Source organism: Mesoplodon bidens (genome assembly GCF_964165515.1).
Source record: "Mesoplodon bidens genome assembly, chromosome: 3".
NCBI lineage: Eukaryota > Metazoa > Chordata > Mammalia > Artiodactyla > Ziphiidae > Mesoplodon > Mesoplodon bidens.
Genome location: NC_138178.1, coordinates 101,575,677 through 101,589,105, shown reverse-complemented (window position 1 = coordinate 101,589,105; position 13,429 = coordinate 101,575,677). Strand labels below are relative to the sequence as shown.

Sequence of the window (13,429 nt, the reverse complement as noted above, 5' to 3'; positions counted from 1 at the left end):
CTCCCTCCCTCTTTCCCTCTGTGTAACAACTATTTACTGAGCCCATACAACTTGCACTGTTCTCCATACTGGGGATTCAGCAATGAACAAAGAATACCCTGTCCCTGGTGTCATAGAGCAGGCATCCAATGAGACAAATAGGATAATTACTGATTGGGAGACATCTGATGAGGGAATAAAGAGGGAGAATGAAACAACTCGGGGAAGGAGGAGGGTCCTAGATTGGAGGCTAGAAAGGCTTCTCCGAGGGGGAGATATTTTTATTAACCCCGAGGGAAAAGGAGGAGCCAATGAGTTCAAAATCTGGAGGAAGAGCATTCCAGGCAGAGGAACAACATGTGCAAAGGCCCTGAGGTAGGGAAGTGCTTGGGTGGAGGGCAGTGTGAGTGAGAACACGGAGAGCCCAAGGGGCTAAGAGATGAGGTGGCAGGGGGTAGGGCTAGATCAGGCAAGGTCTCTGAGCTGGGATTTTCTTCCCGGTGAGCAGCTTCTGAGGGATTTTAAGGAGGAAGAAATACAGGATTCTCCTAGCTGCTCTATGGAGGAGGCACCTGACACCAATCTAGTCCCAGTGAGACATGAGGGGGTGGGGGTTGGACCAAGGTGAGGAAGGCCAAGCCGGAAAGCAGCAGTTAGATCCCAATTTTGTTAGGAACTGGTGATGGAGTGAGCCTGTGTGTGTGGAGGGGGGTGAGGTGTATGTGGGAAAGGTTATGATCTAGCAAAGCTCTAACAACAACACTCTCCACTAGATCTCACGTCCCTTAACTGGAATATTCTGGTGGGGCAGCCTTGCAAGAGAGTCTCAGTGTTGGCTGAGTAACTGTAATTGTGTGTAGCCTAATGACAAAACTGGAAAATGAAAATCTCTCTGAGTAAAAGACATTTAGGATTTCCCCCCCTTCCCAAAATAAACAAAATCTTTATCCAAACAGCATTTTATAAAATGATGTTTTAAAATTAATTACAGAAATCATATGAAGCCTCCCACTTTCCCATTTTTAAGTAGTAAGCAACAGTGATATAGAATTAGAACCACAATTGTCCCTTGTGAATGTTCCTACGTTAAATGTTATATAACAGGGCACAATCTATATGTATTAAGACTATGAACAATGATATAAGAACAAAATTGAGTCATTAGCCTGCAATGTTACTAATTTAGTAAAACTTCAGGAAATAATGACTAAGACTAAAAATTTATTGAGAACTTTCCAAAATTCAATTGCAACATAACAGATTGTGTTACTGAGATGTTGAAACTATGGGATAAAACTAGATTGTTTTGAACAAAGAATTTGTGTGGGAAGTTTTCTGCTTTTCCCTTCTCACTGAGCATCCTTCCTGTGAAGAGCTGAAGCTTCCTGGGAGCATGTATAGCAACCGTATTCTTCGTTACTCACTAGCGTACAGATTCCAAGGCCAAGCAAATGATCTCTTATGAGGACGTCTAGATGGATTTAATTATTCATAAGCTCTCTTGCCAGTTCCGTTTAGTTTTAACACTTCTCTTATGCTTTAAAATCTGCTGTTGTCTTCTGGATAGATAACAAATCAAGAAAGGTGGAAAGCCAGTGTGGCACTTAGGTGCTGCTTTTATATTCAGTTATTAAAAGGAGAATGATAATCTGGTTTTACAGCTTAATCCTATCACCTCGAATGGCCACAAAGACTGTAAAATGAAAAATTAATGTAGCCAGAAATCAGTGTTTACTGCTTACTGAAGCATTCGTCTTCCAACGCCATTATGCTGTGCTTCAGTAGGCGGAAGGAATGGTTCTGGGTAGCTCCCAAGTCCTGCCAGACAGGAGCCCTGCTCCCCAGCAGGCGGGACTGGACGGGAGCCGGTGTGGGCACACCCGCCATCTGTGGATCCTTCCCTCGCTGCCCAGAGTCTGTGGGAAGGGCTCCAGCAAACCACCACCAATACTGGTGGTCCTCATGAACTCTCTCTGGGACACCCAGATTGTCCATGTCAAAGGAAATAATGGGGATAAAATACAGGTTTAAAGGAAACAATCAAAAGAAAGAAAGAAAATACCTGAAGCCCACTTTAATTATTTGAGGATATTAAAACGGGATCCCCTCTGTCTCCATTTTAGCAGAGGTCCCAAAGGCAACTAATTCAGAGGATGTCAATATTTTCTCATCCTTAAGTGAAGTGCTGGACCAACTATGAGGATCCATCAAAAAACTGTGAAACCTTTTCAGCTTTAGCCCACCCCATACCTCCACACTGATAAGAAAGGCAAAGAAGTCATTTGGAGAAAACCATCAGGGAGAAAGGGATGGGAGTTCTTTCCCATCAGGAGTCAAATGAGGGCTGTAAGGAACTCCTCAGAAGTTTGTGAGTACCCCCTGGATGTAGTGAGGGTCATATCTGCCTAGTGATAGTGAAGAGCAGAGGGGGAAATGAGCCAGCTGCCAGCCATCAGAAAGGAATTCTGGCTGGAAAGGCAAATGACTGAGCAGAGATCAGAAACCCAGGAGCTGGGGGAGGTAGGAGGCCCATGCAGCTGGAGGGAGAGGGGAGGGGGGAGGTCTGGGGTCAGCCAGAAGGGAGCAGCCAGCACAGGTGGTAAAGCCAAGTCAAGGGAACTGAAGTTAGATGCTTCCAGCCTGGTGCTCTCCAAGAAAGGTACAAAAGAGCCTCAGAAGAGAAAGAAGCAGCAATTGTGCAACCGCTACAAAAGTCCTGATGCCACAAGGCAGCTGCACCAACTCCATCAGATGTGCCCATCCCCCAGTCATCTTGGGTCTGGGCTGGACCCTAGACCCTGGAGGGGCATGAGAAAGGAGCTAGCTAACTGAAGAGGAGCCCGACCTCAAACTGCAGGGGGAGTGGTGTCGGGCTCAAATATTAATTGGATACAAATCTGGAGTTTTTATACTACTCAGAAGATGGAATTTTTTTTTTAAAGTATTGGCAAGATGGTCCCTGGCCTTAAAAGAAGTAATGAAGGCTATATAACTGGCCCAAGAACTTACCCAGGAGTCCAGAGCATGGATTTGAAGGGGTGGAAAGAGAAGCCAAAAAAGGTACACCTATCTAGTCTGCTTCTTCCAATAAATCTGTTATCTGGCACTTACTGTTTATCTTTTAAATCCTTTGAAATTTAAAAGATTTAAATTTCCAATTAGAATATAAACCTCTCTTCTCTAAGTATATTCTTCCCTGCTCCTTGGGTTCCACTGAATCTCTCAGCATCGCAAAAAATGTTAAATTGAAAATAAAAAGATAATTTAAGAACGGAGCTCATTAAAATTAGTTCTTCTTTACCCTCCAATTTTTCTCTACATTAATAGATTTAAAAAATCAATTTCATTAATCAATTTAATCTCTTCCACTAAAGCACATGTATCATCTTCTGGGGTTCTTCCTATAACTCAGACATGCCATCAGCTCTGCAAGGTTTTTTTTTCTTCCTAAAGTGATTACAGTCACTGACTGTGCCCTTAGATTTCTCCACTTTAGAGATGAGTAATAGCTTCAGTAATAGCCGCCTGGGAGTAGTGAAGTTTGAGGATGTGTAGAGGAATTTTTTATTGACTAGACTAATTTTAAAAAAACAGAGAAAATTGCATTGAAAAATCCACATTAGCATTTCCAATTTCATCTTTTAAGATTTGTGCATTTTTGTTTGCCAGTTTGCAGAAGAGATGAGAATACCTATCACAAATCCCCAAGTTTGAAAGACTGATTCATGAAAAAAAATAGAGTAAAAATCAAGACAAACCTTTGCTATGCTCAAAAAGGATGTCTAGGTTTCCTTATTCATAGCGTACTAGCAAACTGTGAAATCATTTTAGTCTACTAGATGTCCCATTATTCTTATCGAATCCCTCCCAGGAGTTGGGATAGTTTTCCAAAGAAGAAAAAGATACAGGCTGTGGTTAGGAGGAGAAAGAATTAGCGAGCTTCTGCTGACCTAAATTCAACTCATAAGTCATGATTCGTAATTGCACCTTTAGTCCATATCGTTAAGACGGGAGAAGAATTTGAGTTATGTATGCTCTCACATTCATATTTCTTTCTGGCCAGTGCCTGATGAAAGCCCAGGGCAACCCAGCCAGCACTCATCATGTTCTCTGCAAAAGTATATTTATCTCAGTAATAATTTCCACAGCATTGACCACAGCAAGCTGGAAATAGCTAAGCTACTGGTTACCTGAATTTTAGCCAAGCCTGGTGGATACCAACAGAAAACAAACAGCAACCGCAAATACCAACCATCTTTGGATAGTGTTGCTTTTATAAATGAGAACGGGCTGGTAAAAGATTTACATAAGAAGATTAAGTAGATCTACGGGGAATTTAACCATAGCTATAAAATATATTCTACTACAGTGACTAAGTCATCAATTTTCTGCAAAACTAAAAGTAGCTCCCAAATTTCACGACACACTGTGGCTTCTGTGTAATGTCCTCTGTGTGGCCCATGCCATCAAAGCGCTTGGCAGGGTGAGATTATCTTTTAATAAGAGCTTCCTGGTATTTAAGTAATTCAACCTTTTGGGTGGGCTCCAAGGTACACATGGCTCATCCCAAATTCTGTCCCAGAATGAATAGGGTTGTTACACTGAGGGCCTGTTACACTAATAATACCCTCCACAAACAAACCACAGTGGGAAGGAAACTAAGGAGGCACATTCATAATAGTTAGAAAAGAGAGCACATATTGATCTGTGGATTTTATTAGTAATTACTCAGGCTGCTTTTGACTTCACTGTGGGTAAATCTAATTGAAAAAGGTTTTGCTCTCCAATGACTGCTGGCAAGGACAGCCTCATCAGGTATTATTAACAACATAGTTTTTAATTATAAAAATAATTGTGGGGTCACAAATTCAAGACAATGACCTCGGTAAAGACTGAGGAGGAAAGTGGGGCCGTAGGAGAGAAATCTAATTTAGAGGCCTCACAGAAGTTGAAAGTAAATATGAGAAACAATTCTCAATGTTTGTATGATGGGAGAAGAATCTCTTTCTAGATGGGAATAACCTTGTACCTTGTTGGGAGGGACACTATGAAACTAGGCAAGTACTCTACTACATTAGGTGAAAACAATAATTTCTTTTCAATTTTGTTATTAAACACATTTATTTTCAATAAGGTACTTTAACTTGGATTAATATCTTGTTTTCTCTTTCTAGCTTTTTGTACAACTGAACTAAAGTAGTACAGAGAGGAAGTGCTGGGTTTCAGCACCAAATCATATTTTACAAATTGACGTAAGTGTAAGTACTGGTATATTGATCTCATTTGCTCATAAGTGAAAATAAAAGAATTGGCTACACCAACACAGGACCAGCACTGACCCTGAGCAAAGACTTCATGTGATGGGCTGGGATGTATTTCAGTAAAATGTATTTCCCAAGTATGCAACCAACTGTGATTCCATCTCTCCTCAGACCATATCAGGTTCTGAGAACCAAAGACAGGAATATGACACAGGTGATATATTCCTGATAGAAAGGAGGCTTAAGAGACATCAAGTCCCCTGATATAACTTTTCAGCTTACCCTCATTCAATTGCTATGAGCAAGAGGTTCTTATGTCTAAGCTGTTAACTTTTCAAGTCAATGCATCTGGACCCCTAGTTCTTAAGTTCTCTCAGCAGTTGTGCCTTCTAAATGGGTTAGACATCTCATTGTTCTTATCTTGGAACTCTGCTTCTTTTCTCCTGTGCACTGGAAGGATGCATGATCTGCTGACCTAGACCAAGATACTAGAAACATCTTCTACATATGAATACCTTTCAGCCCCCTATCTCTTCCCCTGCTAGCCACAATCTTTGCAAAGAGAAGATTTCAAAAAATCCCCAACAACAAAAATCATAGCACACTCAAAAATTCCTATCTCTTTGACCTGAGGAGGAGTGGGTGGATGAGTTAATGATTAAAAGTCATGCAACGTCTGAGATCGGATATACTGTTTGCTAAACACAGAATATGCAGAAAAGTCCACTAGCCAGCAGACTGGCAAAGACCTCTTCTCTGGAGAGTTGACTTCTAGCTAAGCACTTCTCTCAGATGAGATGCTTGGGAAGTAGGTGAGCTTTCTTTGAAAATTAGTGAAACCCAGTGAGTAGGATATGGTCAAAACAAATAAAAAAGGGAAGGGCACTGATGTTGGGTGACCAAGGCCATTAACTACCCAGGCAAATGCAGTCCTGAGAACTGACTGCTCAGTGACCTTGCTTCTCCAGAGAAGGAACTGAGCCAACAGGTGGATGATCCAAATGCTGTTATGTTGGATTTGGATTTCTGCTCATTCTCTTTGCTCCTGGGGAATGGGGTGGGAAAGATGTATGATGGGGCTTCTGCTGGTTTTCCCCCTGATTGCCAGAGGGCCTTTGTTCCAATCAGTTTTCTCTGTGTTTCCAGTGCCTCTGTCTTTCAATACCACTTCTTGTTTTCTACATGCTCCCTATGGATAGAAAAAGGAATGATACATTCTGTCACACTTCAAAAGGGAGAATTGGGGTGAAATTCTCATGGAAATATTCTCAGCACAGAGAAACACAGATAAAGAACTCTCAACTCTTTAGAATATGGTTCCTAAGGTTGATGTTAGAGTCTCTGGCTTAACCTGTGATGGGCATATTTACAGCCTTAGTAAGGTTTTACTATAGTGGTTCTCCATTTGTTACAAGAACCTCAAACAATGAAAATGCTTAATTTCAATATATTATATCCATCTACATGCGTATGTTTATAAATATGTCTATATATGGGTGTGTACCTGTGTAAGGATGTGTATACGGTGTTGCTATGTATGTTTGCAAACATACACTACAGGCGTAACTTGGAGATATTGTGACTTTGGTTCCAGACAAAACATAAAGCAAGTATCACAATAAAGTGAGTCACATGAATATTTTGGTTTCCCAGTGCATATAAAAGCTATGTTTACACTATACCGTCGTCTGTTAAGCTCACAATAGCATTCTGTCTAAAAAAAAAAGTACATACATTAATTAAAAAATAATGTTGTTAGAAAAATGGTGTCAATAGACTTGCAGGCTTGCCACAAAGCTACAATTTGTAAAAATTGCAATAAAGCAAAGAGCAATAAAACGAGGTACACCTGTACTGTATACCAGCGGTCCCCAACTTTTTTGGCACCAGGGACTGGTTATGTGGAAGGCAAGTTTTCCATGGACAGGGGTTGGGGAGGGATAGTTCAGGTGGTAACACGAGCAGTGGGGAGCTGAAGATGAAGCTTTGCTGCCCACCGCTCACCTCCTGCTGTGCGGCCCGGTTCCTAACAGGGGGTTGGGGATGCCTGCTGTATAGTATGTATGTTTACATATCTGTGTCAAATTCCAAAAGTTGAATATCATATCCAAAGGATAATTCTTTATTCCTAAATAGTCTATTTAATTGAGACAGAATGAAAGTTTTATCCTTTTTTGGAAAATATACGAATATGCCTTGATTTATCCGTCTTCCAGAGGTACTGAGACCTATCACAGTGGTTTCACTCTGGAAGTCCCATCAGTTGGATACTAGAAGCTCTCAGATGGATTTTTTGTGGTCCCAGCTTTAAGTGTCTGCTCTCCACAACCCTCCCCTTTTCATGGCCCTTTCCAATGGAAACTGGTGTGATTCTAACTGTATTAACTCTAGTCTCCCACTCAATCACTTACGATCTCCTTAACAAGCAGGTATCAAGAATGGCTAAGAAAATTTTGCGACAACAGAGTTATAATGAGGTCTTGCCTTACAAATTTTAAAATGTATTGTCAGACTAAAATAATTAATACAGCATCCAACTGGTACAGGAAAGGGGCAACAAATACATGGAGGCTAAACAATACATTATTTAATAACCAAGAGATCACTGAAGAAGTCAAAGAGGAAATCAAAAAATACCTAGAAAAAAATGAAATGAAAACACGACAACCCAAAACCTATGGGATGCAGCAAAAGCAGTTCTAAGAGGGAAGTTTATAGCAATACAATCCTACATCAAGAAACAAGAAACATCTCAAATAAACAACCTAACCTTACACCTAAAGCAATTCGAAAAAGAAGAACAAAAAAACGCCCAAAGTTAGCAGAAGGAAAGAAATCATAAAGATCAGATCAGAAATAAATGAAAAAGAAATGAAGGAAACAGTAGCAAAGATCAATAAAACTAAAAGCTGGTTCTGTGAGAAGATAAACAAAACTGATAAACCATTAGCCAGACTCATCAAGAAAAAAAGGGAGAAGACTCAAATCATTAGAATTAGAAATGAAAAAGGAGAAGTAACAACTGACACTGCAGAAATACAAAGGATCATGAGAGATTACTACAAGCAACTATATGCCAATAAAATAGACAACTGAGAAGAAATGAACACATTCTTAGAAAAGCACAACCTTCTGAGACTGAACCAGGAAGAAATAGAAAATATAAACAGACCAATCACGAGCACTGACATTGAGACAGTGATTAAAAATCTTCCAAAAAACAAAAGCCCAGGACCAGATGGCTTCACAGGCGAATTCTATCAAACATTTAGAGAAGAGCTAACACCTATCCTTCTCAAACTCTTCCAAAATACAGCAGAGGGAGGAACACTCTCAAACTCATTCTACGAGGCCACCATCACCCTGATACCAAAACCAGACAAAAGTGTCACAAAGAAAGAAAACTACAGGCCAGATGAACATAGATGCAAAAATCCTCAACAAAATACTAGCAAACAGAATCCAACAGCACATTAAAAGGATCATACACCATGATCAAGTGGGGTTTATGCCAGGGATGCAAGGATTCTTCAATATATGCAAATCAATCAATATGATACACCATATTAACAAATGGAAGGATAAAAACCATATGATCATCTCAACAGATCCAGAAAAAGCTTTCAACAAAATTCAATGCCCATTTATGATAAAAACCCTCCAGAAAGTAGGCATAGAGGGAACTTACCGCAACATAATAAAGGCCATGTATGACAAACCCACAGCCAACATCATTCTCAATGGTGAAAAACTGAAAACATTTCCACTAAGATCAGGAACAAGACAAAGTTGCCCACTCTCACCACTATTATTCAACATAGTTTTGGAAGTTTTAGCCACAGCAATAAGAGAAGAAAAATAAAAGGAATACAAATTGGAAAAGAAGAAGTAAAGCTGTCACTATTTGCAGATGACATGATACTATACATAGAGAATCCTAAAGACGCTACGAGAAAACTACAAGAGCTAATCAATGAATTTGGTAAAGTAGCAGGAAATAAATTTAATGCACAGAAATCTCTTGCATTCCTATACACCAATGATGAAAGATCTGAAAGAGAAATTAAGGAAACATTCCCATTTACCACTGTAACAAAAAGAATAAAATACCTGGGAATAAACCTACCAAAGGAGACAAAAGACCTGAATGTACAACACTATAAGACACTGATGAAAAAAATTAAAGATGATACAAACAGATGGAGAGACATACCATGTTCTTGTATTGGAAGAATCAACATTGTGAAAATGAGTATACTACCCAAAGCAATCTACAGATTCAATGCAATCCCTATCAAATTACCATTGGCATTTTTCAATGAACTAGAACAAAACATTTCACAAGCTGTATGGAAACACTAAAGACCCTGAACAGCCAAAGCAATCTTGAGAAAGACAAACAGAGCTGGAGGTATCAGGTTCCCAGACTTCAGATTATACTGCAATGCTACAGTAATCAAGTCAGTATGGTACTGGCACAAACACAGAAATATAGAACAATGGAACAGGATAGAAGGCCCAGAGATAAACCCATGCACTTATGGTCATCTTATTTTTAATAAACAAGGCAAGAATATACAATGGAGAAAAGACAGCCTTTTCAATAAGTGGCGCTGGGAAGACTGGACAGCTACATGTAAAAGAATGAAATTAGAACACTCCCTAACACCATACACAAAAATCAACTCAAAATGGATTAAAGACCTAAATGTAAGGCCAGACACTATAAAACTCTTAGAGAAAAACATAGGCAGAACACGCTATGACATAAATCCAGCAAGATCCTTTTTGACCCACCTCCTAGAGAAATGGAAATAAAAACAAAAATAAACAAATGGGACCTAATGAAACTTAAAAGCTTTTGCACAGCAAAGGAAACCATAAACAAGACGAAAAGACAACCCTCAGAATGGGAGAAAATATATGCAAATGAAGCAACTGACAAAGGATTAATCTCCAAAACTTACAAGCAGCTCATGCAGCTCAATATCAAAAAAACAAACAACCCAATCCAAAAAAGGGCAGAAGACCTGAACAGACATTTCTCCAAAGAAGATATACAGATAGCTGACAAACACATGAAAGGATGCTCAGCATCACTAATCATTAGAGAAATGCAAATCAAAACTACAATGAGGTATCACCTCACACCAGTCAGAATGGCCATCATCAAAAAATCTACAAACAATAAATGCTGGAGAGGGAGTGGAGAAAAGGGAAGCATCTTGCACTGTTGGTGGGAATGTAAATTGATACAGCCTCTATGGAGAGCAGTATGGAAGTTGTTTCAAAAACTACAAATAGAACTACCATATGACCCAGCAATCCCACTACTGGGCATATACCCTGAGAAAACCATAATTGAAAAAGAGTCATGTACCACAATGTTCATTGCAGCTCTATTTACAATAGCCAGGACATGGAAGCAACCTAAGTGTCCATCGACAGATGAATGGATAAAGAAGATGGCACAAATATACAATGGCCATAAAAAAGAAGTTGAGTTATTTGTAGTGAGGTGGATGGACCTAGAGTCTGTCATACAGAGTGAAGTAAGTCAGAAAGAGAAAAACAAATACTGTATGCTAACACATATATATGGAATCTAAAAAAAAATAGTTATGAAGAACCTAGTGGCAGGACAGGAATAATGATTCAGATGTAGAGAATGGACTTGAGGACATGGGGAGGGTGAAGGGTAAGCTGGGACGAAGTGAGAGTGGCATGGACTAATATATACTCCCAAATATAAAACCGATAGCTAGTGGGAAGCAGCCACATAGCACAGGGAGATTAGCTCAGTGCTATGTGACCACCTAGAGGGGTGGGATAGGGAGGGTGGGAGGGAGATGCAAGAGGGAGGAGATATGGGGATATAGGTATACATATAGCTGATTCACTTTGTTATAAAGTAGAAACTAACACATCATTGTAAAGCAACTATACTCTAATAAAGATGTTTAAAAAAAAAAAGGGGGCTTCCCTGGTGGCGCAGTGGTTGAGAGTCCGCCTGCTGATGCAGGGGACATGGGTTCGTGCCCCAGTCTGGGAAGATCCCACATGCCGCGGAGCGGCTAGGCCCATGAGCCATGGCCTCTGAGCCTGCGTGTCCGGAGCCTGTGCTCCGCAACGGGAGAAGCCGCAACAGTGAGAGGCCCGCGTACAGCCAAAAAAAATTAAAAAAAAAAAAGAAAAAAAGGAAAGGGGTAGAACAATGAAAACAGCAGTTGTCAACAGCATGCATAGTACAAGCCCAATTTAATTTAAAATTATTGAGATGTATAAATAAAAAGGTAATATGGTTATCTCTGGTTGGTACAATTATGGGCTCTTGGTTTTTTTTTTTTTTTTTTTTGACTTGCACTATTTTTGTAAAAGGGAAAAAACAAACAAACAAAAAAAACAAGAAAAAAACTAAGTTTAAAAAGGTAAATCACAAACTGGGAAAAATATTTGAAAGCAATAATAGTTTAATAATCTTAATATATAAAAAATTGCTCCCAAAATTAAAACCAGAAAGGCAGAGAACACAGAATTTTAAAAAAATATTGGGTTGAAATAACATGTAAGAACAATAAGCATAAAAACTGTTTAACCACATCAGTAATCAAACAAATAGGAAGTTAAAACTTTAAGACACAATTTTCTCAAATTGGCAAAGATTAAAAATAACCCATAACAGTAAAAGTTAATGGGGAGCCAATCAGTTGGGTATTCCCATATGTTACTTTAAATGATACTACAGGCCGAAATTCTTTATCTGAAATTTTTGGAGCTGTGAAAGAAGACAGAAAATAAGACATGTAGTATATATTAAATAGAACCTCCAGCTAGGTGAGAGGCTGTACCCCATAATCAAACACATACATTTTTGCTATTAAGCATGTAAATATTCTCAAGAAGTTGAATACATGAAGGACTGAAAACAGCCTCATTTCTGTTGATGACAGTTTTTTACACAAAATAAGTTCAGGTCAGAGTTTGCAGTGAAATGAGTTAAGAAAAAAATGTATGGTTTTCAGAGTTTTTTAGATTTCAGAATTGTTGATAATGAATTCTGAACTGTTCATACAATCTTCCTGAATATCTCTTTGGCCACACGATTGTAAATTTAGACTTTAAAATGATTATACCTTTTGACCTACTTCTGGGAGGAACGAAACAGAAATGCAGACAAAAGAATTATCCTCAAGGATGTTCATGATAATTTCATTTACAACAATAAAAAAGAAATCAGCATGGAAGACTAACGTAAAGTAATGGTTATATTGTGGGACAGCCAAATAAAAGGATATTATTGGCCAAAAAAATCATTTTGAGAAGGATACTTAATAACTCAGGAAAAGGCTCCGTACTTACTGCTGAATGAAAAAAAATCAAGACAAAACTTCATTTTTAGTGTGCTGTCAATTAAAAAATACATACATCTGTAATATAAAAGACTTGAAGAAAATACACCAAAATACTAATAGAGATTAGAACTAAACATTGGGATTATGGGTGATATTTATTGTCTTATCTATATCTTTCAAATTTTTTGTAATGAGCATGAAATACTTTCTAAAATTATGAAGGTAATTTTCTACATAGGATTTATCTTATTCATCTTACTGCTTATTGGAGGACATAACATAAACACTGGCAGGAGGTACGTGTCCCACAAATATATACACGTGACTCTGAATTGCTCCTCCCCTTTCACCATCACTTTCTTCGGGGAGTTTGGCTTATGGTGCTGAAGCCCTGAAGGAGATTACCACACTCGCCAGCTCATAAGAGTGGTGGGAGCTGGGGGAACAGCTACTCTCCATGAAATCACAGCCATAACTTACTTGACACCTGCTGAAAAGCTCACCACAGGGAAGAAGAGCCCATCTGTGTTGAAGTTCTCAAACATCCCCTGCACAGGCTGCCCGTTGATGCGGAAAGAGATGCTGGGTGCTCCGAGGTCCAGGCAACAGCTCACCACGTCGTCCGACTTCAGGAGGTGCTGGTTGATGGAGGCCACGGCTCTGGGTATGCGGCCTGGTGAGCAAAGAACAGGAAGAAGGTGTGTGGGACTCTGGGGAGATGCTCACAGGTGAGGTGAGCAATGAGAAATGGTTTCCTAAGCTTTGTGAACAGGCAGCCCAAGACGAGATGAGTCCCAGAGGAGAGTCTCAAGCTGCCAGGAATGAGAACAAACAAGA

General features: G+C 39.5%; 1 protein-coding gene across 3 annotated transcripts in view; it reads right to left on the bottom strand.

Annotated features, from left to right (window-relative positions):
* RYR3 (ryanodine receptor 3) overlaps nucleotides 1–13,429 on the bottom strand; it is a gene marked incomplete at its 5' end in the record, with an annotated part of 572,808 nt that overhangs the window by 222,776 nt on the left and 336,603 nt on the right. For all 3 annotated transcript variants that reach the window (XM_081227519.1, XM_081227518.1, XM_081227520.1), the window contains one exon: nucleotides 13,073–13,265. In XM_081227519.1, the coding sequence (XP_081083645.1) occupies nucleotides 13,073–13,265 (193 nt within the window). The remainder of the gene's footprint in view (nucleotides 1–13,072; nucleotides 13,266–13,429) is intronic.